The 24,287-nt window shown below is 47.0% G+C and overlaps 13 protein-coding genes; 5 read left to right on the top strand and 8 right to left on the bottom strand.

Annotated features, from left to right (window-relative positions):
* The first annotated feature begins 18 nt into the window (after window positions 1–18).
* Window positions 19–2,152, top strand: CNAG_07114 (V-type proton ATPase proteolipid subunit 2). XM_012191621.1 has 11 exons: window positions 19–177; window positions 227–248; window positions 298–374; window positions 433–451; window positions 526–543; window positions 601–610; window positions 666–713; window positions 771–830; window positions 896–951; window positions 1,008–1,082; window positions 1,131–2,152. Exons 1-11 carry the CDS (start codon window positions 140–142, stop codon window positions 1,200–1,202), a joined length of 495 nt encoding a protein of 164 aa, XP_012047011.1. The 5' UTR covers window positions 19–139; the 3' UTR covers window positions 1,203–2,152.
* Window positions 1,192–3,078, bottom strand: CNAG_07345 (hypothetical protein). XM_012191655.1 has 3 exons: window positions 2,554–3,078; window positions 2,365–2,506; window positions 1,192–2,318 (listed from the first exon to the last, which is right to left on the bottom strand). Exons 1-3 carry the CDS (start codon window positions 3,040–3,042, stop codon window positions 1,546–1,548), a joined length of 1,404 nt encoding a protein of 467 aa, XP_012047045.1. The 5' UTR covers window positions 3,043–3,078; the 3' UTR covers window positions 1,192–1,545.
* Window positions 3,079–3,195: 117 nt separating this feature from the next.
* CNAG_00280 (complement component 1 Q subcomponent-binding protein, mitochondrial) lies at window positions 3,196–4,514 on the bottom strand. XM_012191239.1 has 6 exons: window positions 4,221–4,514; window positions 3,987–4,164; window positions 3,646–3,926; window positions 3,513–3,590; window positions 3,420–3,460; window positions 3,196–3,363 (listed from the first exon to the last, which is right to left on the bottom strand). Exons 1-6 carry the CDS (start codon window positions 4,396–4,398, stop codon window positions 3,316–3,318), a joined length of 804 nt encoding a protein of 267 aa, XP_012046629.1. The 5' UTR covers window positions 4,399–4,514; the 3' UTR covers window positions 3,196–3,315.
* A 466-nt stretch (window positions 4,515–4,980) lies between these two features.
* Window positions 4,981–6,288, bottom strand: CNAG_00279 (hypothetical protein). XM_012191238.1 has 5 exons: window positions 6,210–6,288; window positions 6,089–6,160; window positions 5,921–6,039; window positions 5,782–5,864; window positions 4,981–5,735 (listed from the first exon to the last, which is right to left on the bottom strand). The coding sequence occupies exons 1-5, from the start codon at window positions 6,211–6,213 to the stop codon at window positions 5,261–5,263; spliced, it is 753 nt and encodes a 250-aa protein (XP_012046628.1). The 5' UTR covers window positions 6,214–6,288; the 3' UTR covers window positions 4,981–5,260.
* A 144-nt stretch (window positions 6,289–6,432) lies between these two features.
* On the top strand, window positions 6,433–7,978 carry CNAG_00278 (methionine aminopeptidase, type I). XM_012190850.1 has 7 exons: window positions 6,433–6,847; window positions 6,903–7,035; window positions 7,085–7,100; window positions 7,152–7,358; window positions 7,417–7,514; window positions 7,589–7,707; window positions 7,762–7,978. Exons 1-7 carry the CDS (start codon window positions 6,521–6,523, stop codon window positions 7,834–7,836), a joined length of 975 nt encoding a protein of 324 aa, XP_012046240.1. The 5' UTR covers window positions 6,433–6,520; the 3' UTR covers window positions 7,837–7,978.
* Window positions 7,705–8,938, bottom strand: CNAG_00277 (hypothetical protein). XM_012190849.1 has 6 exons: window positions 8,687–8,938; window positions 8,621–8,630; window positions 8,432–8,548; window positions 8,356–8,383; window positions 8,173–8,291; window positions 7,705–8,126 (listed from the first exon to the last, which is right to left on the bottom strand). Exons 1-6 carry the CDS (start codon window positions 8,825–8,827, stop codon window positions 7,933–7,935), a joined length of 609 nt encoding a protein of 202 aa, XP_012046239.1. The 5' UTR covers window positions 8,828–8,938; the 3' UTR covers window positions 7,705–7,932.
* Window positions 8,939–8,986: 48 nt separating this feature from the next.
* On the bottom strand, window positions 8,987–10,828 carry CNAG_00276 (hypothetical protein). XM_012191237.1 has 6 exons: window positions 10,490–10,828; window positions 10,314–10,414; window positions 10,078–10,176; window positions 9,976–10,033; window positions 9,788–9,898; window positions 8,987–9,673 (listed from the first exon to the last, which is right to left on the bottom strand). The coding sequence occupies exons 1-6, from the start codon at window positions 10,588–10,590 to the stop codon at window positions 9,409–9,411; spliced, it is 735 nt and encodes a 244-aa protein (XP_012046627.1). The 5' UTR covers window positions 10,591–10,828; the 3' UTR covers window positions 8,987–9,408.
* On the top strand, window positions 10,342–12,845 carry CNAG_00275 (hypothetical protein). XM_012191236.1 has 5 exons: window positions 10,342–11,235; window positions 11,306–11,503; window positions 11,557–11,676; window positions 11,735–11,836; window positions 11,887–12,845. Exons 1-5 carry the CDS (start codon window positions 10,911–10,913, stop codon window positions 12,093–12,095), a joined length of 954 nt encoding a protein of 317 aa, XP_012046626.1. The 5' UTR covers window positions 10,342–10,910; the 3' UTR covers window positions 12,096–12,845.
* On the bottom strand, window positions 11,413–14,634 carry CNAG_00274 (hypothetical protein). XM_012190848.1 has 10 exons: window positions 14,435–14,634; window positions 13,427–14,385; window positions 13,313–13,368; window positions 13,164–13,260; window positions 13,038–13,104; window positions 12,962–12,986; window positions 12,835–12,911; window positions 12,614–12,790; window positions 12,516–12,548; window positions 11,413–12,468 (listed from the first exon to the last, which is right to left on the bottom strand). The coding sequence occupies exons 1-10, from the start codon at window positions 14,573–14,575 to the stop codon at window positions 12,256–12,258; spliced, it is 1,845 nt and encodes a 614-aa protein (XP_012046238.1). The 5' UTR covers window positions 14,576–14,634; the 3' UTR covers window positions 11,413–12,255.
* Window positions 14,635–14,772: 138 nt separating this feature from the next.
* On the top strand, window positions 14,773–16,029 carry CNAG_00273 (hypothetical protein). XM_012190847.1 has 3 exons: window positions 14,773–14,879; window positions 14,937–15,229; window positions 15,292–16,029. Exons 1-3 carry the CDS (start codon window positions 14,834–14,836, stop codon window positions 15,457–15,459), a joined length of 507 nt encoding a protein of 168 aa, XP_012046237.1. The 5' UTR covers window positions 14,773–14,833; the 3' UTR covers window positions 15,460–16,029.
* On the bottom strand, window positions 15,473–22,013 carry CNAG_00272 (hypothetical protein). XM_012190846.1 has 19 exons: window positions 21,645–22,013; window positions 21,556–21,588; window positions 21,361–21,497; window positions 21,204–21,310; window positions 21,102–21,139; window positions 20,635–21,048; window positions 18,947–20,588; window positions 18,617–18,882; window positions 18,173–18,570; window positions 17,534–18,112; window positions 16,575–17,481; window positions 16,377–16,517; window positions 16,275–16,328; window positions 16,132–16,226; window positions 15,990–16,075; window positions 15,918–15,937; window positions 15,796–15,864; window positions 15,714–15,731; window positions 15,473–15,663 (listed from the first exon to the last, which is right to left on the bottom strand). The coding sequence occupies exons 1-19, from the start codon at window positions 21,724–21,726 to the stop codon at window positions 15,557–15,559; spliced, it is 5,193 nt and encodes a 1,730-aa protein (XP_012046236.1). The 5' UTR covers window positions 21,727–22,013; the 3' UTR covers window positions 15,473–15,556.
* A 12-nt stretch (window positions 22,014–22,025) lies between these two features.
* Window positions 22,026–23,604, top strand: CNAG_00271 (INO80 complex subunit C). XM_012190845.1 has 5 exons: window positions 22,026–22,336; window positions 22,388–22,469; window positions 22,525–22,999; window positions 23,043–23,182; window positions 23,229–23,604. Coding segments are annotated over exons 1-5 (759 nt in total). The 5' UTR covers window positions 22,026–22,334; the 3' UTR covers window positions 23,289–23,604.
* Window positions 23,342–24,251, bottom strand: CNAG_00270 (mitochondrial protein). XM_012190844.1 has 6 exons: window positions 24,182–24,251; window positions 24,122–24,124; window positions 23,973–24,022; window positions 23,906–23,925; window positions 23,702–23,802; window positions 23,342–23,599 (listed from the first exon to the last, which is right to left on the bottom strand). Exons 1-6 carry the CDS (start codon window positions 24,184–24,186, stop codon window positions 23,386–23,388), a joined length of 393 nt encoding a protein of 130 aa, XP_012046234.1. The 5' UTR covers window positions 24,187–24,251; the 3' UTR covers window positions 23,342–23,385.
* Window positions 24,252–24,287: the final 36 nt, after the last annotated feature.

The following is a 24,287-nucleotide window of genomic DNA, read 5'->3' as shown; positions in this document are numbered from 1 at the left end:
TCCAATATGAGGCACAATGGATCATCATATTACCTTTCCCCCGTGAATTTGATCCCGGTCTTTGGTAACTTCGGCGGGCTATTACACTTGCTACTCCTTTAGTCGACTGGTCTCCATCACATCTACAACAGCTACTATCATGTCTGAATTATGCCCCCCATGGGCTCCATTCTTCGGGTATGTACATATAAAGATATCGTTTCGCTCTTTAGCTCACAGACAACAGCTTCGCAGGCGTCACAAGCGCAGTACGTCCATCCCCTATTCCGATTAATGAATACTGACAATACGCCGCAGATGGTGTTTTCTACAGTTGGAGCAGCTTATGGGACTTCTAAAGCGGGAATAGGAATCGCGGGACTCGGTACCTTCAGGTTAGTACACGAAACAATGAATTGAGGGCATCCCGAAATGCTGATTGTTGAATATCAGACCCGATCTTATCATGAAGGTGTGTATTATATTGGCTATTGTATTTGGTTATGATTGGAAAATTATTGATATGTTCGATCATCACTGTCACAGTCTCTAATTCCTGTCGTTGTAAGTCTACCGAAGTCATTTGTATCTGAGCGCACCTATCTGACCTCCAACACGTAGATGTCCGGTAGTTAGTACCACACTTCTAGCATGCTCATACCTAAGTACCTCTGACATGTTCGTAGTTATTGCGGTATATGGTCTCGTTGTGTCAGTACTCATTGCCGGTAACAGTATGCCATTCCTTTGTCCTCATATAAACCATTACGTATCTGACGATGTTCCGGTAGTCTCCCCCTCCGAACCTTACTCTTTGTTCGCCGGGTTCGTCCATCTTGCTGCTGGATTGGGTGAGTCTTCCGCTGGGCTTGGATCCCAACCCCTCCAATACGGGCAATCGGCTGAATGGACACAGCTTGTGGTTTCACTGGTCTAGCGGCAGGGTACGCTATAGGGATTGTCGGGGATGCTGTGCGTCGTACTGTTTACCCAACCTCAGGAAAATCAGTTGCTAATATGGGTAACAGTGTGTACGCGCATACCTTTATGAGTCAAAGGTATTCGTTTCAATGGTCCTTATACTTATTTTCGCCGAAGTTATCGTAAGTACTCAGCTTTTGGTACAACATCTCTTGCTAATAATTATTTAGGGTCTTTATGGTCTTATTGTAGCTTTGATCCTCAATACAGCTGTCGGAGAAGCCGTCTGTGGTGCTAGCTGATTCATGTCCCAAAACAATATTTTGTAAATGCACGACCGACCATGGTTTGCTATAAGATTACTTTGAATTTGCCGGAGTCGGGCGATGGACAGGAACAGCGATACAGGATCGTAGCAGCTATTGCTGTGATGAAAAGGTTAACCGCTACCTCTTGTTGTTTCAAGAAACAATTCATTATTCGTCCATTACACCCACCAACTTGAAAGCGAGCTTGGGGGACTTTATACATTCCAGATTATTGTGCAACAAGTCTCAAATTACCGGCTGGGGACACTAACAATACAACTATGATGTTCAAGATCGTATCCTGAGCTCCTGTTCATTATTTCAACACCTTGGAGAACTAGCTCCTGATCCCAAATACCTCATCCATCCCTTCATGATGGTCCTGCTCCTCTTCATCTATGCCTACACTCATCCCATGATGTCCCACTCCAACCACATCGAGCAAAGTCTGGTCATCTTGTACCGACCAGTCCGAGAAATCATGTTGCTCATGATGCCCATGGTGTTCTCCATGAAGATGAGAGTTGTGCACATGGTGATCATGATCAGCCAGTGATGGCCCTTCTCCTAAATGTATCTGCGTATCCACGCCAGCCATCTCAAGATTTGTTAACTCTTCTTCTCTCTTTTTCTCCTCGTACTCCCTCATGAGTTCGTTGAACTCTTCCCTGTTCTTCTTCAGTCTCATTTCTCTGACGAGATAGCCAGGAAATTTGCGCGGTCTTCCTTTTTGCCTTTTAATTCCTAACTCCTTCTCGTGCTTTCGAAGCTCATACTCTGCTTGCTCAGCTGGTGTACGCTGTTTTGGAGGCCGACCTTTGGGCCGTGCAGGGGGTTTGGGCGGTTTGGGAGGTTTAGGTGGAGGTGGACCAGGTTTAGGCTTGTTTTTGGAACCTTTTGGACGGCCCCTTCCGCGCTTGACAGAATTAGAAGACTCGGGACCGGCCATGGGAGACGCATCTAGTGATGTGGAGGATGAACCGACTTCAGCGTTGACATCAAGGGAAGGATTGGACAGATCAACTTCGGTGTCATGAATGTTGTGATGATCATTAAGGGTGAGGAAGCCCTGACTGGGGGAGTTGGAGTAATTTGGGGGAAAAAGAGATCCTGTTGAACATCAGCTGATGCCATGTCTAATATCTGACAAACATACCAAAACTGGCGTGCGTAAGATCCTCCAGAGAGGCTTGTAAGCTCTGTTGTAATCTTTCACGTTCTTCGGCGTCCGTTAAGTGAGCCCCAATAGCGGCAGCTGCTTGGGCATGTGATAGCCCGGGGCCATTCAGATGGGAAGACTATCTACTAATCAGCAGACGCCAGAGTCTTTGACGGATCAACATACCTGTTGAGCGTTAGTGAGACTGTTAACGATCTCCCGCAAGGTTGGGTCAATTTCATCGTCCATCTGCAAGCCGTCGGACGTATCCCCAAGCCCCCCATGACCTTCCAGCCCCCCCTGTTCCCCCGGATGGTCAGCTTGTTGTTGATGTTGGCTGTGATGCGCTGTGTCGTTCGGGTGCTGTATTGGCCTCTCTAGTTCTTGTTCGTCACGTCGATCTTCGCCTAGTCGTATCTTGCCTCTCCGCACGTCATTGACGACTTGCTCAATTTCGAATAATGAGGGATCAATCTGAAGGGCAGGGCCCAAAGCTTCTGAAGGCAAGCCGAGACCAAGGTGGTTGTCAGTGGTAGCAGGTGGGATGTGGCGGTGAGGGGTAGAGATGGAGACATGGCGCTGTGCTTGGGCATTGGCATGAGCTTGAACCTGCGCTGCAAGGGCGACGAGACTTGGGTCAATGTGGGGGTGCGGGTTATCAGCAGCTGCCGACATGGTGGACGTTTCCGGTGGAGGGGGGAGAAATCCAAAGAAAACAGCGACAAGGATATACTCGCACACATACAGCAGAACCACAGTAGATACCGGGCGGGTATCGCCGAAACACCGATGGCAACCTTATTATTGTGGCGTAGTTCCCCCCCACATTGTATTCGCTCATTCGAGAAGACTACCATATAATTCATATTGCAGAGCAGTGCATGTAATTCCGTATTTGCCATTCGAAGATTACTGCTACTAGTTCCTTCACCCTTCTTTAATTGCTAATTACTGTTCTACAAAACCTCGAACCTGGTCAATCCATGAAACGTAGTCCTGAATTGACGATTAGCAAACGCTCCTTGTCGGGTATCAGATATTTTCCTACACACCTTTTGCTCTTTGTGCTCGCAGTAAGAGAGGACAAAATCGGCTACGCAAACAACTTAGCATTTTGATAAGTGTGGAACCTAACCGGACCTTACCAAGGGACTCGTCCACGCCGCGCTCAGCGAGATAAGAGCCAAATGCCTCTTGAACAGTCTCGTCGAGGTGGTCGAATTCTGGGCCGGGGATAAGTAGGCCTCCAATGATGAACTAAGAGAAGAAGTTACTTACGAGGACCCATATACCTGGATCTTCTTTCCCAGTCACCTTCGGCGCCCTTCGCATCCGCCAAGGCCTTGTCATATACGGCGACATTTGTGATCTCAAAACCCTCGTCACAAGTTTCGAGGTCGACCATCAATGCTCCCGGAGCAGCAGACTTGGTGATAACCAAAGAACAAGTGATAGATGCAGGGCCAGACGTAGAAGCTTCAGAGTCTTCTTCGGCAGGAGGGTATTCGGGGTCAAATGCAGTAGCATCGAGGTCAGATACTTGGAAAGTAAGCTTAATACTACTTAATGTTAGTAATATAATTCTGGGCCAAAGATCGTAAAAAAGGTTGAATACATACGTTTCGTTACCGAACTTTCGAGTCAAGACAACGTCATCAGAGCCGGCAGCGTCTTCGATATTCCAGACGCCTTGAGCCTTGAAGCTCTCAATGAAAGCAGGAACTTCAGGTTGGGCAGCAGCCGATTCCAATTCGTATTTGTGCTCAGCCGCAAGGGCAGAAACCAGAGTACCGTCGGCTGAGTGACATTCGGGCGTTAGCAATGCTATTCAGGGAAGAGACCTATGAGCTTACTTTCACCGCTACCAAATCGAAGGGGAGTGGTGCCGAAAGCTCGGCTGCTGACACACCCACACTCTCCACAGTCCGCACGGGAAAGCGGTCGAATGGCAGAGGCGACGGCAATACGGTGCGCTGCTGTGAGAGTTGAAGCTCGAAGAAGAGGTCGAGCCGCACGAACGGGCAGAGACATGCTTGTGAATATGTGATTGAGGTAGATAGTGGTTCAATGGATATTGTTTTGTTACGCTTTGCTCCGTATATAACAGTTCGTTCGTGCCGTTCTCTTCGTTCGCGAGACTCGCCGCGCCAACTTTCTTTCATGCTGTTGGTGGCAAGGAAATCAATTTTTTTCCCACGGTGAAGAAGCTTGTAAATGTACGTTATTAACTTGAAGATGATGGCTTTTTTGTTATTAATTGATCATGGCTGTTGAAATTACCAATTACATATATGTACATATCTTGATCTGTCGCATCAGCAATCAATTCCATCTGTCAACTCATATTTTCTGGGCCCCTTGAGATCTCCGCATCATTCAGATTACTTCCTCTACTTATTGATCTCTGAACTTTGTCACTTTTTCCGCCCATATCTCGAATTCTCCTTCCTTGCTTTCCTCTCTTAGCCCTCCACTGAATACCACTAACAAGGGCAAGGGCATGGACACTCATCGTTTTAAAGACTAGAGATGCTACCCTTGTCATTGTCCCATCCATCAGCGACGTAAGACATCTTCGCTTAGAGGATTCATCATAGATTGACTCATCTGGTGCCCTTCTGCCCTTCCACTTACTGTGGAGGAGCCGGTTCCGATTTGTTGAAGAGGGTAGACATTTGAGGTCGTAGCTCACATGCTCTAGCGGATTTAACTTCTGTTAGTACATATACAGTACTCATTGTTACAGTTCATTCTGAATTTAAATAACCATCGAAAATCGTGCGCGGATGATGGTAATGGCTAGAAGGATGACGATTCAGGTGCTGCGACTGAAGTGCTCGTCCAAACCTCCTAAACGGCGAGAGTTGAACAACACATGCATAGCCCAAACACCCTACGCCTTCTTACCCTTCCTCTTCTTCCCCTTACCCTCCGCTCCACTTGTCTCACCGCCGCTGGTTACCTCCCCAGCTGAGCTGGCTCCGTCTACGTTTCTCTTCTTCAGCTTGTTCTGCTTGCTCTTCAGAAGCTGTTCCGGGATCCACTCCTCCTCATATGGCTTGACCTCTGGATACACACTGTCCTTCCCGGGCACAACAGCCTGGACTTTCTTAGGTCCAAGACCGGACTTCTTCTTCCCCTTACCCTTGCTCTTGGGTGCAAAGTAGGAATCATATGCCCACCACCCACCAAGGGTAAGAGCGGTACCGAGGATAAGATAAAGGAAGATAAGTTGGAAATCGAGCCATGAACCAGGGGCTTCAACGATAGAAACTGTCCGGTTCATAGCAGTAATGGAATGTAAATCCTTTGTGCCAGTCTCGGCAAGATTGACTGTGACGGTGAGACCAAGCTCCTGGGGACGGAATCTGACTTTACGTTAGAACAGATAACAAACCAGGAATGAAAACATACTCAGAGTAGACATGGTAAGGGGCGGAGAAGTTAGCGCCACTAACAAGTGGGACGCCATACTTCAAAGTAGTCGCATTCTTCACCTGTGGTCGAAAGAAAAGTAAATTACAGTCCGACAGACGAAGGCAGTATTACTTACCAGAGCCCAGTGGTTGGCAGGATCATGGTAGCTGGCAGAAGCAGACACGAGGGTGTAGTTTTTGGAGCCGGAGTTAATCAAGTGGATCAAAATGTTGTTGTCCTCCCCATTGACGACATCTGGCTCAGATGATCAGCAAATGTAGCATATGGTTTCGAAAGGACTTACTACCGAATGCATTAGTTTCAGGGAAAGAGGCAGAGACAAGGACGTCATCCTCTGCTGAGTGAGTAAAGAAGCCTGAAATACAGTGAGCAGAGCCAGATTGGTAGAAATGGTGTAGACGTACCCATAGTGAGTTTGTGAGATGGGGGAGCAGAAACAGCGGATGAGTTAAATAGCAATGTCGAATCGTGAATGTAAAGTGCGTGAGCGTGGTGATGACCAGCATATCAGTGTCGCGACGACCGAAGCCCCACTCAGGCACAAAGCGGATAGAACCGTTATTCCCGGGTTGTGGCACGTGTCCCATGGTTACAAACAACTCATTTTATTTCACATCAGCAGGCAAGTGCGTGGTGGGGTGGAGGTTGACCAGCAAGCTTTCAGTTACCCACAAAGACAAGTTGTAGTCTCAAGTAGAAAAGTCACTTCTGATCCATGTTCAGAGTACCCTCACAGATACTAAGAAGGGCATATCATTCAGGCCCTTCACGCTTTGGTTCATATCCACTTCTTTCCTCTTCCTCAGCCATCACATCCTACCCAGAACCCCTGCCAGTCCCAGACCATATCCGTCGCCCGCAGTATGTGCCAGGTAACTTCTCTACCGCCCCTTGGGGGGAGCATAATACTCCAGACATGGGAATAGATAACGCAGTTGAAGGAGCGAGGATAACTTTGGGCAGTAAAGAGGAAAGGGGTGTCCGAATGGCTTGCAAAGTCGCTGCAGATATTTTGAAGAGAGCGGGCGACGATATTGTAAAGGTAAACATTTCAGTCTTCTCCCAAACTGTAGTTATGTGACTTAATCACTGAGCAGCCAGGAATAACGACGGCCCAGGTGGATAAAGCCATTCATGAAATGATTATTGAGCATGGCGCTTATCCTTCTCCTCTGGGGTACTCCAATTATCCTAAAAGCTGCACGACGTCGGTCAACAACGTTATTGTTCGTAGGTCAGCTCCTAAATACCTTTATGTGTAGCTACTTACGGTGTTTAGATGGTATACCTGACGAGCAAGTCGAATGCTGGCGAAAGAAAATTTGACACTAATCATGTTCGCGCAGCCGCCCTTTACATCCCCAAGATATCATAAATATCGACCTGACGATTTATCTGGACGGATATCATGGAGACACATCGGCCACATTTGTCCTTCCTGAAGTAGACAAGCTCGGGCGTGAGCTTGTATCCGCTACCCAAGAAGCGCTAGATCTGGGCATTCGGGCGTGTAAACCAGGCGTGCAAATCAGCGAGATCGGAAAGGTAATTGGGTGAGTTCATCCCTTCAAAAGGCCATAAAAGGAACACCCAGTCTAACTATTGAATCAGGGAGTTTTCTAAAAGACATGGATTCTCCGTGAATTCACAGATATCAGGACATGGTATCGGTAAAGTATTTCATCAACCACCTTGGATTTTCCATGATGGTATGTATCCCAAGTCCATCCGTTATTCTTCGAGAGAGATAATTGCTAACTGCTAATTCGCTGTCTGTTTTAAGTGAACTCAGAACCGGGAAAGATGATGCCAGGAGACTGTTTCACTATTGAACCCTGTCTCGTACAAGGCGTCAACGCGAGAGGTGATATATGGGATGATGGATGGACCCTAGCCACAGAAGTGAGTATGCATGACATTACTCAGGAAGATATGCTGAGGAATCTACGGCCTCAGACGGGAGCTCGGGCCGCGCAATTTGAGCATCAAGTATTAATCACGGATGATGGGGTAGAAATCTTGTCAATATAAACAATTCCTTACAAGATCCGCAATACAAGGATTATGACATGGATATATATATGAATATCTACTTTCAATTGGAGAAACGTAAACCACTTAATGTGATCAGACGCTTCCAGGAACTCTAAACCCCTGCGCTGCCAGGTTCCTTATGCTATCTGCATCGATGTTTTGAATCTCATTTACCAACCGTTGCAACAACACCTCGCGAGCGGTCAAATTTTGCGATTTAGATGAGAAGGGGATAGTTCTGACGTAGATATCGATACCTGCTGGGGTGAACAGGGTTTTGGAGAAATCTTGCCATAATCATTAGGGAGGAAGTCAATCACAAATAATACTTACAGGTAACAGCCCACTCTAGCCCTTGTTCGACATCCTTTCCATACCCGAGCACTTCCCAATGAGAATGGACAAAGAACAGAAGTCCTTTGCCTTTCCAATCAAAAGTAGCTCCATTAGAACTAGATATACATGTATCGTCAGGATGAATCTCGTGAAGTCGTTGGAAAAGGATGGGTTATCTACCCGGGCGACAAAGTATCGATTCCCTTGACTGCATTCTCGTTAGCACATCTGCCAGGTTCCTCATCCTGACACTTGCTGGTATTAGTTTTGCTGCCGTCCGTGCTTGATCTTGTTTTATACTCCACTAAATCTTCAAATTCGACAATTCGTGTTTCACAGCGCCTGGCCACGGGGGTGTACGTGATCGTTACATCTATCGCGCACAATGATTCACTTTTTTGGTACGGAAAGTATCACACACATTTGCCACGACAGTTCAACTTACCTTTCTTGTCCTTGTTAGACAAAGTCATCTAGTTGGCCGTCATTGTAAAGAAAATATCAGACACACCTTCCACATGGGTAGAGTACTCCACACAACACCCCATTTGCCCATGAACCATGAGCGATCAAACCCATCCGGCCCATCCGATAGTGATGGATGGGTCGAGCTGGGCTTATGTAGTAACTGTACTGGATTGGCCAAACTCATCGGGCTTATTGCAGATAACGGTTGGCAGAAATATAGAACAGCTTGGATCTATAAGGAAAGCTATAGTAGTAATTAATTGTAGCGTGGTAATGAACTCGAAGACAGAACAAATAAACCATTCGCTTGCGGGGACGACGCGACGTACAGGATTATTTAGTGGTTATGTGCATATTATTATAACAAGTACACTAGTAACTTATTTTTAAATCACTTGACCGATTGTTTTTCATCCCCAGCGTTGTCCACCTTGCTTACTCCTAAAACTTCCAAACCTATAAAGCTACTTGAACACCTCAGGTATCCTGTTTAAGCATGCATTTGTCCGGGGCATTTATAAGTTTCAGTGGATTTTCTTCTGTCGAAATCGCTTGTTTGCGATGATGGCACGGGGCAATTCGCATGACACCTTGAATAATAATGATTCGGATTATTCGTTGCGCTTTCGGCCAGGATGATCCATAAGTATACCATGATCTGCCTCTGGTTTCTTATTGAAAAGTCAAAGCTTCATTGATTGTTGATGAGGAGAACGAAGACAAGTAGTGTAATCACATGACTACCTACAACAGAATTGGTATGGCCTATTTGTCACACTCATAAGCCCTTCTCAGCCGGGCCAATAGCTGTTCTTTCTCATCGAGATTGACCTCTTTAAAACTGATTACAGGCTCATTTGGTCCATCATCAGAAGATAAGCTATTCATGGATGCTTGTCGCCTTCTTGGAGGGGTCGTGGATGATGGCGTTTGAGGATAGGCCGCGGGAAAGAGAACCGCTTGGGACGCAGAGTGTACAGCACGTTGAGCTGTCATGGAAATGAACGTTTGGCGAGAATGTTGATATAGCCTGAGATTGCAAAATAAAAATGATCGTGCAAGGCAAGCCATATGTGTCACGATGGTCAATGACAGCATTTGTCAGCGCATCATCAGATAGCGCCAAATAGTACCTTAGACGTACGACCAAACGTGTTTGTTAACTGCCTCTCCCTCTTCAATTAAATCCAAAGTTACGGGACTGAAACTAATCTTGAGTTCATGCAGTAGCCGGGAGACATGATCCACTTTTGGTCTATAGCAAACATGGTCAACCGATGATCTCTGACAGACGACGGATCCGGTCGACAAGCAAGAGATGGTAAAACCTGCCTCCATTGCACTGTATTGCCTCGGGGATGCCAAATTTTTGTCCTTGCATCAACCAGAGCTAGCAATCTTGAGCTATTGATTATGACAATCAATATTACTTACGATGAAATACATCTGAGTTGAAACGAACTGTAGGGCCACTTTGAGGATAGTTCGAAGGGAAACCAACAGTAAATCGCAGGATAGAGCCCGAATATGGACCTTGTTCAATTATTAATTTCAAGTCGAGAAGTAGATTTCCATCAGCCCACGGAACGTTTCAGCCCTCAGTCAGCCTCCACCCTCCACCGACCTCCACCTGTTACTGGAAATTAAGCGACAGCGGTCTTCGGACTCACCATGATGTAGAAAGAGGACGCCATGCCATCTCAAGAGCGTTTCCTCTGTGGGAACGAGAAACATCCCTTTGGGGCACCCATTTGGAGCTCTCAGCGAAGCACTGGGGGAAGAAACGTTATAATGGCCAACCACGTTTTTATGAGGCGTTGAAAGGCCGCTCGGACGCCGCACTCACTATTCTTGTGCGATCTCGGCCGCTACGAGTGGTGGAATATCTGGAGGTATTTGAGACTCAGGCCTCCAACCGGCAAGGAAGGATCGGGGTGATGGGATCATAGTGCTATTCTTCCGGACGTTGCTTTCGGCAGCCGTCTGCGCAAAATGGATTCACGGGCGGAGGGAAGATGGTGTCGAGCTTGGGAATGGAAAAGGCCGCTGCTGCGGATTCAGGAACTGCTTGTGTAACACGAACGGACCTTTCGGTTATCTATTTCCTCGCTTCGCCCACTTCCGCTGCCAGATCCGAATCCGCTGATGACTCATGATAATGTCACAAAGCGTTGCTCCTGTCAAAGATATATATAGAATGGTTAGACCACCCACATCACCACCACATCCACATACCTTCTGATCTACTCCCTACAAAAACGTCTACGATGTCTCCCAGATTCGGCTACATTGGTCTCGGCAACATGGGCGTTCCCATTGTTCGCAATCTCGCGAAATATGCCGCTTCCTCTGGCTTCCCCTCCATTTCCATTTGGAATAGGTCTTCAGCCAAGTACGCTTTGGTCAAGGATGCCATTCCGGATGCCTTCTATGCGGACAATGTTGAGGACGTTGTCAAGAAGTCCGATATCGTACTCAGCAGTTTGATCGATGACAAGGCGGCCGAGGACGTCTATGAGAAGATGTTCAAAGCTACCGAGGGAAGAAATGTCATTTTCGTTGACCAGTCCAGCCTGAAGGCTATCACTTCTGGTAAGCATCTATTTAATACAAGTGTCTTTCTTCCTTGTATCAGAAACTAACCTTTTTTTCTGTCATCAAGCCAAACTTGCGGAACAAGCCAAGTCTATTGGAGCGACTTACATTGCTTCTCCCGTGTTCGGCCGACCGCCAGCTGCTGAAGCTGCTAAATTACTCGTTGTCCTCTCTGGCCCGGCCAATGTTAAGTCGGAGATCAAAAAGCATCTGATCCCTGCCATCGGTGATAGGTTTGTCGATGTTGGAGAAGATGTCAAGCTCGGTATGTCTTTTTGTAGAGGACTTAGGAAGACTTGCTAACCAAACCGTTCACAGCAAGCTCTCTCAAATCTATGGGAAACATGGTGCTTCTCGGGTGGATTGAACTATTGGCAGAAGCCTTCACTCTTGGTGATGCCGTTGGCCTGGAGCCATCTATTTTTAATGGCTTCATTCGTGAGTTGCTGAGGTTGCAAATTAGACGCACATGCTGAGCGGCGGTGTTTGTGTTTAGAGCAACTGTTTCCCGCTCCTCCTTTGACTGCCTATTCTAACCTAATTGCTAAGGGAGAATTTCCATCTGGTTCGGGGTTCAGTGTCAATGGTGGCTTGAAGGGTTTGTCAATTTTAACATCTCCGCAAGCTAAACTGATATATTGTTTGCAGATGCCCGAAACATGATGAGTCTCGGTGCAGACCTGGGTCACCCCTGCCCTTTGCCCACAATTCAGCGTGCTCATGACAATCTCGAACGTGCCAAAGAGCTGGGTGGCCCAGACCAGGATTGGTCTGCTTTAGCAGCGGCTGTTAGGGAGCAGGCAGGCTTCTCTCCCTACAGGAAGGGCACGAATAACGACGGTCAGGGCGAAAAGTAAATATAAGACCGAGATTCAAATAATATATCAGTCTTTTTAACTGCTTTTGAACGATGGTTGTATTGCTCATATCTCTGATTATATATAACATACCGTCATCTATCTTTATAGGTAGTCGGTCATCGATGCAAGCAGACAGATGAATGCTTGAATTGATGTATTAAGCCCATTCGCGCCCAAATCGCCAGTCCCTCAATGCGGGGTTAATTTGGCGTTTATCTTCCTGCTTCCATCCGCTTGCATCAATCCAGCTCGGGAATTGAGGCCTCGCCAGTGAAGCAAGAAGGACGTTCGATACAAGAGAAGGGCCCGAAAAGGGGTTGTCTGGCCGCTTAGGCATGGCGAATAATGATTTTGACGTGTTGGCCCGGATCTGGTAGACGCAAATTAGCTGTCAATGGGATCTATTATTACACTCACCTGCTCAAGAGTAGTAATATTGAACAACAGTAGCTTTTGAACAAGTTTTCAGCTGTGACATTTGTGGAGAAATCCGCCATCATGGCAAGTAGGCTCACCCTGATATGATACTGCAACAGGAACAGTACCGGTATGATGGCGAGGATCCCCAATAAGAAGCTAACAGCTGCCCCAGGTGAATTGCTGAGCGCACTTTTGAAAGAGATATTATCGTGATGACATAGGAGGGAAAAATGGATGGCGGATAATATGACGATGTAAATGTCCGATATACTCTTTGCGAGGTTATTGACGTATACCAAGAGATAGTAGTACATACCGATGTAATCAGAAGGACAATAAAAGAAAAGTAGTTTCGCTTGCCTACGCATGTGTGAAGATACGAGCAATGATGATCTACAAAGCAGATCAACTACAGGCCTCGTATTAGCCCATCTCCCACATACCTATGCCGTCTACGCAATTGCCACACTGCATTCAAAATTGAGTCAACCAGACGTGCCATGGGCACTGAGAGCTCACTAGTCGACAATGGCTACATCGCGGCGGTCTATATGTCTCGCAAGTCTCACAATATTTAACGGATACTCTAAATTGAATTTTAGTATTACAATAAGCGAGATGATGATGAAGAAGATTGTTGCTCACCGACCATTTTGCACTGTCAGCTCCCTGGGATAGGCTTCCCACCAATCATCGACTTGAGCCATAGGAGGGTCTGGATCTAGCCTGCGAGGAATGATTCCTGAGACGCCATTAGGGGGCCGATACATGAGATACGAAAATGCACACCTCACCTGGGTCACGAAATGCTGTAACAACAAAAGAAGTTGTTGTCATTCCAAAGAGATAACTACAAGATCGTTCATCAGATAGTTGTAGATTGACGTTTATACTCAATATACACGCACACAAATATGATTGTGGCTGCTATCCCGCCTCCCTTTGCCAACCCGTACTCTGTCCCATGCAGCCACATCCATACCCCTGTAGTACCCAGCCATACCCCCGATATACCCAGAAGCATAGCTAACACTAATGCCATCGAGTACCATGTGTCCCCTCCTATGAGGACATGCCCGCCCAAAATGAAAGTCGAAAGAGGGTTTTCAAAGGACATATACTTTCTTTGCCGATTCGGCTTTGAAACGTTATTTTGATGTCGGATGCGTTCGAAAGTTGTTCTGGAGTGAGACTGTCGCTTGAGATCCCTCAAGCTTGGCTTTTCTCCTGCTTCGCGTCGGACGAGATTATCTGACGATAATTCCATCGGGGCGCCCTTCGGTGGGGATGAGGCTGTAATGAGACTATGTCTCAGGGATCTGTCCCATCCTTCTTGAGAGGCTGAGGCAGAAGCAAGTATTGGGGGTACATTACGGGGGGCAGTGGCCAAACCCGTTTCCCAAGCCGTAAGCGTACTGTGAAGAGGAAGAGGCCTTTCGGGAGTGGAGTTAGTGCGTACTCCCTGATTGCGAGGAATCTCGACGGCCGAATATTGCTCAAAAGGAGATGGGGCTCGCAAAGCATCATTGCCCTCTACCTCTGAGTTACCAGAGATTTTGGCATCAAATGTACTTCCTACATTGGAGACACCGGAGGGCATTAATCGTCTGGCCTTACTCTTCTCTAATCTTTCGGCGGCGGCTGGCTTTTTCGGAGTCAGAAACCCCTTGGGGGTAGGCAAAGGGATGGGGGATCTCTGGGGTGAAGTAGTAGGCAAAGGCCCGGAGGAAGGCGAGGTTGGCCGGGGGGAGAGAGCTGATATGTGAGAATTGGATTGCGCTCGGACCACTTTGTCTCTCAACCTTGAGGAGACGGATGGTGGATGATGGGCTGAATCCCCTGATGATAAGTCTGAATGGGCGCCGTACTGTACAAGGGTTAACTGAATAGCCAACCACGGCAATAGCTTTACTCACAAAGTTACGGGTGTTTTGAAGACTGTCCTGTGTCTTCAGTGCGGGCTTGGATGAAGGTTGCTCGTCGGAGTTGTGGTCTGCATTTGAGGAAATTGTGGTAATTAGCTGATCATTGAGGAGGGCGATAGGAGGGGTGGCCATTGGTGGTGATTACGGGAGATGTTTATGTATATTTGGTTATCAATATATCACTGTTTCCCGGGCCGTCGCTGCTGTTGATCCAGGACGCACCGCATAAAATAAAGGATGCGGGGCCCCATTTTTTCGGCGACGTCCGACTGGTTTTCGATCAATAAATATCACTTCATAATAATATCATTTCGTTATTCACTTCGCAACTTTCCCTCCTCAACCGTCTTTCGTCCCCAACTCTCAACCTCCAGGCCTCCATTCGCCCTCATGGCAGACCCTTCCTCCCCGTCCTTGATCCAGATCCCAAGCACAGGTAAGTTCAAGCTCTTGTCTTAACAGAACTGGGCCTCTTGCCGACCCCTATTCCCAGGCGTAGAGTTCTTCGAGTACCGCCGGCGGTTGTTCATGGCTGGACTTCCTTTCCCAGAGACACCGACTACACAATCCTTGCCTGCTACATACCTTGTCCCGGAACAACCTCCCCCTCCGCTGCCAAGACCACCAAGACAGCCAAAACACCCGTCTGTGGCCAGAATAGAAGAGGCACTCAGCCAAGAAGGCGCTGAAGCATCAAGAGATCTTTGGCAAGGAGGGATGAAGGAGCTGGCCAAAAATCTGCACGATGGTAGGAAATTTACTAAGGGAATGAGGCTCGGACTAGTAGTGAGTCACCAATTCTCGCCATTACAGATGTAGAAGAATACCATTAATCAGGGCGGAAAAAGATTAAAATATTAATTGCAAGCTGGATCAATGATGGCCTTTGGCCTATAGACCCTCTGACGGGCTTGCCAGAAAAACCTCCAGCGTCACCTCTTATTGAGGGAGTCGACTTATTCCCAGAAGATACACTGGAAAATACACTGGAAAATACACTGGAAAATAAAAGTTGAATATCTAACCAAATTCAAGTCAACATAATCCATCGCATTCATCAATCTATCAAAAATGATTTTGTCCTGGGATGCAGCCTAGCGGGGGACTTTTACATCACCTATTGATAGATGTTCTATCTTGGAGAAGTGCGGCCAAGCTGAGTAGATACTGCTCAGATATGCTTGAAAAGTAGAACTCGTGAGAAGCATTGTGAGCCGATTCTGTGATTGCAAGTCAGTCCACGCAGAGTCTTGCTTCACCTTTGACTTACCAAGATTGTGAGCGAGCTCTACAGGAACAAGTGTGTAATGTCAGCGAGGCTACACATTGCTTAGGGTTGCAATACGGCTTACCGTGCGCGATGCTGAAGTACCATGAAATCCAGGGTTCCTTGTGCTGACCCCTTATACACATGTCATTGTCTGTCGCAAAGAGGCGTCAACATGGCCCATTCACCATTACCCGTCATACTCACGCCATGCCCCGAAATATCTCCTGTGATATGATATCTTAGTAGCTGTTTCTCATACAATATTATATTACGCACGCGTTGCAAAAAATTGTGCCGCCTCTATTGAACGCAATCGTCGGGCCTTCATGATCCCAGAAAATGTTGATCACCGCTGGTCTCAACTGGACTCCAACTTTTCAGCAATTAAAGAAATGGGGCTTGAACGGCATGAACCCACCAAGAAGACCTGACAGATTGGTATCAATACGTCTCGAGCAAATCGAACGCATATCTCCATTTTATCCCTGAAGAAGTCGTTGGGATAACTAACATCTAAAACTCTGTTAATCTCTCAGCGTAGACGCACCGTCGCCGGCGTACCTCGGGGGCACCAGACTTGAAGGGGCATTCCAGAGTCTGGGGACGCATCAAACGCTAAAATCTATTAGTAAACTTTTGGAAGGAATAGATCAGCAAACGCACCCATTACCAAATCCACATGCACGCTAGTGTCGCAGTAATCGGCCTGGGATTCGGAGACGTCATTCACTGCCTGGCGACTATCCCGTATTAGAATGGAAGTCTCCGGTCGCGAGGCGTCCATGGCTTTCTTGACCGTTGCCCCTGCATCCCACGCATTTTATACGTTAGTTTCATGATAACGCTGATCGTCCTGCTTACGGATATTGGAGAGATCCGTAGGTCTCTTGGTAGATCTCCCATGACGTGTTTGCCCCGTGACTCCCGGCGATTTGTTCCCATTCACCAAATCTTCTGATACTCCTCCTGTTGACGACTGATTTTGCTTTGCCACGCGTTGGACAGTATTCGCCGGTAATCCTCCCGGCATGCCACCGGGCATTTCCACCTCTTTTTCCTTTAACCGACTTGTCGAGCCCCTGCTCAGTTTGTTGAACAGACCTTTTACCCCATACGACTCTCCTGATACAGAAGCATGTCGGGCCGAGTTTTCTTTATTTTGCGCCTTCACTTCTGTTGATCCTTGCTCCTGAGGTCCGACTGTTTCCTTATTTTTCCTTGCTTCGGCCTCAAGTCTCAACTTCTCTTCTCTCTGCTGATTGAGTATCCTGTCCACATTGAACCCCCTCTTCCTCAATGCGAGAAGGGGAGTAGTCAGCATCGAAAACAGCAGCAGTGCTTCATCTGCTTTTTGAGACTTAAAAAGCACCTCACACAGTGCTGAGGCAACGTCATAATAGTCGGGCTCGGCTGTGACAGAAATAGTGAGTATGATTGACCTGCCCTTCCCCGCTGAAGCAAAGGCGTAAAGAGACTGAAGATGGATTTGTTCTTTATTGCCTTTCCGATACAGGTGTTGTACCTTCAAAGATTGCACTTCTTCTACGCGAAACTTATTTTCGCGAGCGAGTTCTTCTATAGTGTAAATGGCACTTTTGCGGCGATCTGAAAGGAATATGGCAAGTCGCTCCAAGACATGTTGACGTAAAGCGAGAGCCTTATCAGAAGTTGAATGGTTACGAAGTGGAGTCGAGATGTACTTGCTCTCAACGAGCGATGACAAAGGCTTAGCTCCAAGCTCCAAGTAGAAATCTTCCAGAATTCGCTCCTAATATCGATCGGTCAGATAAACGTCTAACTCAAATGAATAGAAATTTCACCTCAGGGGCAGACAGGATATACTGTCCGAAATACTGGGCGTATGCAACCCTGTCCACAAGAACGATTTCGCTTGCTCGACATAGCACCCATTCTCTATAGTATTCGTCATCACCTCCGACCGGCTGCGTTACCATAGATAAGCTCTTTTTGCTCATCGGTATACGTTGAGACGCAAGGAGAAATGGCGCAGCTTTCATCGCACTTCGAGTCTGGTTATCAAGACGATTCCAGTTAGCTGCTATGAGGCGCAGCTGCTCGAGGTATCTCTCTGAAGATCCTGCCTGCCTCAGCATTTCCACAGAATCCTTCATTAATAACAGCGTAATATCCTTAACAGATGGCTCGCTCTTTACACCGCAGTATCGGAGAAACATGTTGGCTCTGAGCCCAAAGTCGATGAAAGTAAAGGCTGAAGAATACAGATCATCCTCACTGTCTCCGGAGACAAAGTATACCTGAGAGGGTTTAAACATTACGACGGAGGACGGATCAGCACCTTTTTGGACTGGGATGAAGGCCGTATGCCGAAGGCGATCGACAGAAGAAGGAGTGGCATGACCAATGAATGTGCCAATATACTTATGGCCGCGTCAGCGCAGGATCAAACAATGGAATATCGGGCTGCTCTGCCAACTCACCTCGAAGATTTTACGCGCCGCACCAACATCAACTGTCACATTATTGATCAATGCGATGAGTAACTGTTCCAAAGGTGGATCTTTTTGAATGCCAAGCTTAGCAGCGTTTTCTGGACTCGCTACATAAGGTTGCGCTACAGCAAATCCGAGCATGGCACATTCTGGATTTGTGAATACTTCACCAGGTTTAGCCAAAATGTTAATGCCTTTTGTGTTGATGGCTGGAATGAACGCGATATCAGGGTAAGCGTCAGATTTGAACGTCGGATAGTGATTTTGATGATTTGAAAGTAGGTATTCCAAAGCTCTTTGATTAAGTGGTGCACGACCTGCAGCGATTTTTAGAAGAGCATCTATGGGGGGATAGCGGTTCAGTCCAAGTGTAAAGAGGAGTTTGGCTATTGACAAATTAGTTAACTCTGCGAGCCCCTGGGATCGACGAACCTTCATCAGAATTGGATCTCCATTTTCCATTTCCCCAGTCTAGTACTGGTAATCCCAGACCTCTCATCGCTTCTGTGGGCTCATACAATTGCCAAGGCTTTTGCCTAACCGGGTGAAGTTCCTTCCCCTCCTCTGGATGTTCGACAAGGAGGGGAAATGCAGCGGTCTGTCGAAGACGCTTCAATTCCTCGTCTGAGAGGGTGTCTTTGACGGACACTAGGTAACGCATAAGATCCTGGCAAGACCAAGTACCTCCTCCTATAAGCCTTGCCGCCTTATCAGCATGGCCCTTATCATACCAATTTTCAACAAAAAAGTATGAATACGTACCTGGAGAAGACTAATTGTAGATCCACCGTTTTTCTCACTCCGATAGCCAGTAACATTTTCTCCATACTTCCTCTTAGGGCTGTCCCTTTGGGCAATGCTATGATCGGGAGATCATCGAACAGCAAATTTCCTTCAAAATATGTCTCACGGGTTTTCTTCATGCCCATCTTCGTCGGTATGCACTCAACATCCTTCAGCTCAAGAATTATGGCAGACTGGATATTAGAAGGTAAATTGGGCCATGAGCGACCCAACATTGTCAACACTTTCTCTGAGAATTCAGGAGAGGAGCGAATGTCCGTGGAGGGATCCGTCGCAGGTTTCGACATTGGGGAATTTGTGAGGAAGGATATGTACTGAAGCAAATTGAGTTCCGTCCATCCAAAGATCCTATTAATGGAATTTGCGCGAAGGTTTTTGGTAATGCTGTACGGAATTGTATGTTGTGGGATAGGCATGTCTGGGGATATCGTTCCGGAATGTGGACGTATGAAAGTTTGAACCATTGATAACGGGAGAATTTTACCATCATCGCGCAAGACAATTGCGGCATCGAGAAGACGATTGCGAAGCGACAAATTGAAGCCTTCGATACTGGCCATATCTTCCCACCATTTAAGACAATCTACAGCCTCCTCTTGAGTCAGAGGCCGCTTTCCAAGTTGCTTCACAACGTCGTCGTAGGATATATCCACCAACAATCGTTGAGCATGTAACCGCCCCGTCAGCCGAATAGCCTGGTCAAGCACAGCAGAGGATATTACAGGCAATTCGGGCAAGAACTTGCTAATTGATGCCTGTGGCATCCGAACATCCTTGACAGGCTGCACACCTTGTTCCGATAAGATCGGGAATAGCTGATTGTTTTTCGAACAGCCATAAAATGATGCTTCCATTTCTTGACCGACTACTGTTGATGGAGTGGTCGGCCTAAAGTTGAAAAATTTGATGACATGCAATGCTCTAGCCGTAAGCCGAGAAAGGCCAAGGTCGTCAGTCTTTGAGGTTTTGACCCATTCGTCCGCAATGCCTTGCATTTCAAGCTCATAGATCAATCGACATAGATAACCTGCCACCCAGAGGAGTTGCCGATTCCAATGAGACACATGCTTGTTGACGAGATCGATAGACTCTCTTTCGACTGTAGGAATAAATCGCGAGGCAACATGTCCCCCTATGCCTGTTGTTTGACCAGTGGGTTGTCCTATGAACACCTTCGCCGACATATCAGAATCCAACTTTGGGCACAGACCATCAAAGACTCCGGCAACATCCTTCTTGAAAGGCTTCCCATTCAAGTCTTTGGCCTCATCATCGTCAGTCCCTCGTGAGTAGACAATACTAGCTGGCATTCTATCTGGTGCGGGCTTCTTGGTTGCGCGCTCTAGTTCACGAGCGAAAGCTTGCGAGACATTAACTTTGACATTGCCTTGATATATGAGGATATCACGGTAGAAAGTGGTGATCTCCTTGGCGTTTTCGATCGTTGATGGAGGGTCCTGTACGTTTGAAGATGGTGGCGGGGTCGGTGACGAAGCATAACGACCGAAAAATGAACTGGATATCATAGAGGCCAAGCCTCGCGCGGGTTTGGCAAATTGTGAGATTGTACTCGGCAAAGGCGGAGGGGAGAACCCGGCAACTAGTGCTTGTAAGTCAACAAACCAACAATTCGATGCCGTACACACCTTCAAGCCAATTCATGATTTTAGCTGTAATGATCATATCGGTGACATCGACATTCATGACTGTCATCATCCCACCTGAAGCCGTGGTATTCAGTCCCCCTTTTTCTGCTCTCTCTTTCCGTTTCACCACCTTTTCCACTTCCAAAACACTGATGCCATCAACAAGCATCTCGATCTTCTTGACCGTCCGCATGAAAGTGATAGAAGTCACAAAGAATCGAGCGAGCTCCAATGGCCCTTCAAGAGGTGACGGTTCGCGTAGAGCCATTGAGAACGTCGTCCAGGGATTGCCGGAGAGAGAGGACGGGTTCTCCATAGATTTAGGAAGATGGCCTGACCGAGCAAGCAGCTTATCCTTCCCATCTTTCCAATGGAAAGCCATCCATTTGTCCCCAGATTCAACGAATGGCCCATCTATCAATCTGTTTCAGCCCAGTACAGTACATCGGCGGCAAATTAGAGCTCACCGCATACGCTGAATAGCGAATAGAAGCCTACTCCAAAACTAAATGGTATATGATCAGTACAGTAAGATAGCACAATAAATTGTCACGGAGTGAATAACTGACGCCCCAATTTTCTCTTCATCAGGATTGCCTTCCGCGATCTTCTTGAGCCTTTGCCAATCTTCCGTTCGAAACGGTATCCCATCATTCGAGACGATATAGCTGTGTATCTGAATAACTTTAGTTTCCTAGTGCAGGGCTGAATAAGTGAACGATGTACCAAGGCAGTCTTTGCATCTGGCAGTTTGCCTGGCTTTTGATCACTTTTTAGAGCCTCTAAACCCTCTTTGGTGTAAAACTTGACTTGGACATGTTGAGCTCCGGCATCATCTGAGTTTTGCAAAAGCTCTCTGAAAACTGCAGCCATCTCAAGTAAGTCAATGGAAATGACGCAAAGTTGAGCTACCCAGCTTACTAGTATGTTCGCCCGAATACCTGGCCAATATTTCTAGATGCAAACGTAAGTGAAGCGGCAAACAGGAGGGATAAAAGAGATAACCTCACTATCAATGAGGGCTCGTTGATTCACTTCTACGTCCTCGTCTTGACCAGACGACCAAAGTTCCTCCTTCGTCAACGGGGGCATGTCGAAGCGAAGAAGCGAGAGGTATAAAGGGAGTGTAAGGCACTAGACTGGAGTTTTATATTGAGAACTTAGATATCATAGAAAACTGCGGATTAGTGATCACTAAAGGGGTGTACGCAAGCGAGTGTTGTGTGTGTGTGACAGTGTCTTCAATCAAATAGCAGCAGCAGTAATAATGGGTGTAGGTACTTGTACGATATGCAGTGGTCGGTGCAACAACAACGCTGCAGCTCACAAGGAGTTCCTCGGCGCTCTCCACTCTGCGTTCGTGGTTCGTTAATCCGTCCGTTGTCTTACATCGTTCACCCACAGATTGGCCCTTGGGCTTGGTTCATATTCATTTTGAATCATTTCTTGAATTCGCATGCTGTTATTCCATGGCTAAGCGACACAGTATTAAACCACACGATTGGATATAGCACATTAGGTCAGCAGCCCATACAAAGGCTGTACGCTGTATTGGCCAACCATTAAGCGGCTTCTGTTCAGCCACTTCCAGCAGACTGCCCACCTTGATTCCGGCTTCGAAACCACGCAAACTTTTCCACCAAAGCATTCAAATCCATTGCAAAATTTGCCTTTAACATCTGGTTACATCTTCAGACAGAATGTACGCGCTTCAAATGCGGCGTCTTTGCTGTATGCTGACATTTGCACTCAGGCCTTCGAAACCTCAGAAAAATGCGCCTCGCAAATCGAACACAGGAACTCCTGTTGCTTCAGAGGATGGTGTCTCTATTGCAGTACGTCCTCTATCAGAAGCCGATGACGACATGCTCATAGACTTGGACACAACAGGCAGTAATTGATCGTTTGTCTTACGCTGACGCGCCGCGCCCTTTCAAGTCTGCCTCATTCGTATCTCATTTACCTTCCCGCACAGCAACCTCCTCTTCTACTTCAGTCCGTAAGAATGCCAAACAGATCCTCGCGCTTGAGCGGGAACGTTATCTTGGAGGAGATGGTTTCCTCTCTGCACAGCATGTAGCAATGAGAAAGAGAGGCGAAAAAATCGAATTGGGGAAGAAGAAAAAGGGATTGGCTAAGAAGGGGAACATACAAAATTTGTTGAAAGGAAAAATGAAGCGTGATGTTGAAGAGACGTCAGGGACGCAAGAACAAACACCAGCAGAGAGTCGGATGACAAGTGAAGGAACGACACCCACATTGGAAGAGGACGAGGACATGGATGTCGATCAGAAAGAAAGGCCGGATACCCAAGCCCCAAATGATCATTCCGAAGATGGCAGACCTAAGAAGGAAATCGTGACTTGTAAGTCTTTTGAACAGCCGACATGAACTCATCCCTCTGGCAGACTTAACTCCAACGGCTCCACCGTCGTTGCTGCCTCCTAAAAAATACTGCGACATCACCGGTCTCCACGCTTCTTACACGGATCCTAGAACAAAATTACGCTACAAGGGCCTCGATGTCTGGCATGTTGTTCGTGGATTGGTAAGCTCGAATTTATATGAGTGAGAGGTGACTGATCATTCTCAAGGGACCCGGAGGCGATCAAGCCTACCTATCATTACGCGGCGCTCAAACCTCACTTAAGTAGATCTTTACTCAATATTATTTGGATATGCCCCTTGTTAAATGCACATACGCCGTCCGATGGCCAAGCAGACTATCTCCATATACATAGATCATCCTTATCAAGCCTTAACTTTCTCAACGCCTTCCTGTATTTTTTCTTTCACATCATCCACCTTGGCATCCACAGGATGTTTCTTTTCCTTACCGCCGAAATACCAATAGTTGATGAATCGCGCCTCTTGAGTGAGTTGGGCAGCGGCATTGGTGGCATGACAGGCGAAGAGAAGATAATTTCGAGGTTGAACACGCCACGCGAATCGCATAAAGATCATGCTATATATGAGGTCAGCTCTGCGATACATCAAAGCAACTACATGCGATGGGTCCATGAGACGCCCCTCTGCATTGCTGACAGTACACCATATATCAACTCACGAATAGGCAGCCAAAGTAGGACTCATCACGCCGGAAATTGTTTCCTCATCTTTGTTCGCAATATCCGCTAAAGCGGCAAGAGGAAGACCCCAGTTTGCAACCTTTATATAGAAGTTATCAGTACCAGCTTTTAGTGATTCATGACCAGTCAAGAAGACATGGACAAAACGAAGCTAAGCAAAATTATGAAGTGAAGAAACTAACCGGACCCCAGAAATGCGTACCTGTACCGATTGTCAGTAAACTATATCCGTACGACGACACAACATACTGAAAAAATATTGTCGGGCAGCAGGGGACTTTGCCCAGTTCATAAATGTTCTGTACCGTGCCGTTAGTGTTTATACTTCGTAACGACCTATGATACTAGGTCGCGCGCAACTCTTATCATCGATTGCTATGTGATGGATATTGACTTACGAGCTGCAAACAAAACGTCAGCTTCTCATTAATCCTCTTTACCTGGACCATAAAACTTACGCCATGGCTGTCTAATCTCTACTGTGATTGAAGAGTCTACTATTACTGATGCATATATGCCCGACTTATCTTCCAAGCGATCCCACCACGGAGGCGGCACTGGATG

The sequence above is a fragment of the Cryptococcus neoformans genome, chromosome 1, assembly GCF_000149245.1.
Source record: "Cryptococcus neoformans var. grubii H99 chromosome 1, complete sequence".
NCBI lineage: Eukaryota > Fungi > Basidiomycota > Tremellomycetes > Tremellales > Cryptococcaceae > Cryptococcus > Cryptococcus neoformans.
This window is presented reverse-complemented; position numbering and strand designations above follow the sequence as displayed.

What these genes read in the sequence shown, in the direction of transcription:
- CNAG_00278 (XM_012190850.1), top strand. Translation starts at nt 6,521, where the DNA reads ATGTTCAGAGTACCCTCACAGATACTAAGAAGGGCATATCATTCAGGC. An exon ending in GAGATCGGAAAGGTAATTGG is followed by an intron (nt 7,359 to 7,416) that starts GTGAGTTCATCC and finishes CTATTGAATCAG; the next exon opens with GGAGTTTTCTAAAAGACATG. An exon ending in GATGGACCCTAGCCACAGAA is followed by an intron (nt 7,708 to 7,761) that starts GTGAGTATGCAT and finishes CTACGGCCTCAG; the next exon opens with ACGGGAGCTCGGGCCGCGCA.
- CNAG_00280 (XM_012191239.1), bottom strand. Translation starts at nt 4,398, where the DNA reads ATGTCTCTGCCCGTTCGTGCGGCTCGACCTCTTCTTCGAGCTTCAACT. An exon ending in CGGCGTGGACGAGTCCCTTG is followed by an intron (nt 3,461 to 3,512) that starts GTAAGGTCCGGT and finishes TTGTTTGCGTAG; the next exon opens with CCGATTTTGTCCTCTCTTAC. An exon ending in GCGAGCACAAAGAGCAAAAG is followed by an intron (nt 3,364 to 3,419) that starts GTGTGTAGGAAA and finishes TCGTCAATTCAG; the next exon opens with GACTACGTTTCATGGATTGA.
- CNAG_00274 (XM_012190848.1), bottom strand. Translation starts at nt 14,575, where the DNA reads ATGGCCACCCCTCCTATCGCCCTCCTCAATGATCAGCTAATTACCACA. An exon ending in CAATTGCGTAGACGGCATAG is followed by an intron (nt 12,912 to 12,961) that starts GTATGTGGGAGA and finishes TCTGCTTTGTAG; the next exon opens with ATCATCATTGCTCGTATCTT. An exon ending in ATATTACTACTCTTGAGCAG is followed by an intron (nt 12,469 to 12,515) that starts GTGAGTGTAATA and finishes TGCGTCTACCAG; the next exon opens with ATCCGGGCCAACACGTCAAA.
- CNAG_00275 (XM_012191236.1), top strand. Translation starts at nt 10,911, where the DNA reads ATGTCTCCCAGATTCGGCTACATTGGTCTCGGCAACATGGGCGTTCCC. An exon ending in TATTTTTAATGGCTTCATTC is followed by an intron (nt 11,677 to 11,734) that starts GTGAGTTGCTGA and finishes GTTTGTGTTTAG; the next exon opens with AGCAACTGTTTCCCGCTCCT. An exon ending in TGTCAATGGTGGCTTGAAGG is followed by an intron (nt 11,837 to 11,886) that starts GTTTGTCAATTT and finishes TATTGTTTGCAG; the next exon opens with ATGCCCGAAACATGATGAGT.
- CNAG_00271 (XM_012190845.1), top strand. An exon ending in AGGATGGTGTCTCTATTGCA is followed by an intron (nt 22,470 to 22,524) that starts GTACGTCCTCTA and finishes TGGACACAACAG; the next exon opens with GCAGTAATTGATCGTTTGTC. An exon ending in TAAGAAGGAAATCGTGACTT is followed by an intron (nt 23,000 to 23,042) that starts GTAAGTCTTTTG and finishes TCCCTCTGGCAG; the next exon opens with ACTTAACTCCAACGGCTCCA.
- CNAG_00276 (XM_012191237.1), bottom strand. Translation starts at nt 10,590, where the DNA reads ATGATCCCATCACCCCGATCCTTCCTTGCCGGTTGGAGGCCTGAGTCT. An exon ending in CGTCCTCTTTCTACATCATG is followed by an intron (nt 10,177 to 10,313) that starts GTGAGTCCGAAG and finishes TAATTGAACAAG; the next exon opens with GTCCATATTCGGGCTCTATC. An exon ending in GTTAACAAACACGTTTGGTC is followed by an intron (nt 9,674 to 9,787) that starts GTACGTCTAAGG and finishes TTGCAATCTCAG; the next exon opens with GCTATATCAACATTCTCGCC.
- CNAG_00270 (XM_012190844.1), bottom strand. An exon ending in TGCCCGACAATATTTTTTCA is followed by an intron (nt 23,926 to 23,972) that starts GTATGTTGTGTC and finishes CAATCGGTACAG; the next exon opens with GTACGCATTTCTGGGGTCCG. An exon ending in GTACGCATTTCTGGGGTCCG is followed by an intron (nt 23,803 to 23,905) that starts GTTAGTTTCTTC and finishes TTCTATATAAAG; the next exon opens with GTTGCAAACTGGGGTCTTCC.
- CNAG_00273 (XM_012190847.1), top strand. Translation starts at nt 14,834, where the DNA reads ATGGCAGACCCTTCCTCCCCGTCCTTGATCCAGATCCCAAGCACAG. An exon ending in GATCCAGATCCCAAGCACAG is followed by an intron (nt 14,880 to 14,936) that starts GTAAGTTCAAGC and finishes CCCTATTCCCAG; the next exon opens with GCGTAGAGTTCTTCGAGTAC. An exon ending in GAATGAGGCTCGGACTAGTA is followed by an intron (nt 15,230 to 15,291) that starts GTGAGTCACCAA and finishes GGGCGGAAAAAG; the next exon opens with ATTAAAATATTAATTGCAAG.
- CNAG_00279 (XM_012191238.1), bottom strand. An exon ending in TGAAACTAATGCATTCGGTA is followed by an intron (nt 6,040 to 6,088) that starts GTAAGTCCTTTC and finishes CATCTGAGCCAG; the next exon opens with ATGTCGTCAATGGGGAGGAC. An exon ending in CTGCCAACCACTGGGCTCTG is followed by an intron (nt 5,865 to 5,920) that starts GTAAGTAATACT and finishes TTTCGACCACAG; the next exon opens with GTGAAGAATGCGACTACTTT.
- CNAG_00277 (XM_012190849.1), bottom strand. Translation starts at nt 8,827, where the DNA reads ATGAGTTTGGCCAATCCAGTACAGTTACTACATAAGCCCAGCTCGACC. An exon ending in CGGCAGCAAAACTAATACCA is followed by an intron (nt 8,384 to 8,431) that starts GCAAGTGTCAGG and finishes ACGAGAATGCAG; the next exon opens with TCAAGGGAATCGATACTTTG. An exon ending in ATCGATACTTTGTCGCCCGG is followed by an intron (nt 8,292 to 8,355) that starts GTAGATAACCCA and finishes ATGTATATCTAG; the next exon opens with TTCTAATGGAGCTACTTTTG.
- CNAG_07114 (XM_012191621.1), top strand. Translation starts at nt 140, where the DNA reads ATGTCTGAATTATGCCCCCCATGGGCTCCATTCTTCGG. An exon ending in CCATGGGCTCCATTCTTCGG is followed by an intron (nt 178 to 226) that starts GTATGTACATAT and finishes CACAGACAACAG; the next exon opens with CTTCGCAGGCGTCACAAGCG. An exon ending in TCGCAGGCGTCACAAGCGCA is followed by an intron (nt 249 to 297) that starts GTACGTCCATCC and finishes AATACGCCGCAG; the next exon opens with ATGGTGTTTTCTACAGTTGG.
- CNAG_07345 (XM_012191655.1), bottom strand. Translation starts at nt 3,042, where the DNA reads ATGTCGGCAGCTGCTGATAACCCGCACCCCCACATTGACCCAAGTCTC. An exon ending in GTCTCACTAACGCTCAACAG is followed by an intron (nt 2,507 to 2,553) that starts GTATGTTGATCC and finishes ATTAGTAGATAG; the next exon opens with TCTTCCCATCTGAATGGCCC. An exon ending in TCTTACGCACGCCAGTTTTG is followed by an intron (nt 2,319 to 2,364) that starts GTATGTTTGTCA and finishes GATGTTCAACAG; the next exon opens with GATCTCTTTTTCCCCCAAAT.
- CNAG_00272 (XM_012190846.1), bottom strand. Translation starts at nt 21,726, where the DNA reads ATGCCCCCGTTGACGAAGGAGGAACTTTGGTCGTCTGGTCAAGACGAG. An exon ending in GTATTCGGGCGAACATACTA is followed by an intron (nt 21,498 to 21,555) that starts GTAAGCTGGGTA and finishes AGATGGCTGCAG; the next exon opens with TTTTCAGAGAGCTTTTGCAA. An exon ending in CTACAATTAGTCTTCTCCAG is followed by an intron (nt 18,883 to 18,946) that starts GTACGTATTCAT and finishes TAAGGCGGCAAG; the next exon opens with GCTTATAGGAGGAGGTACTT.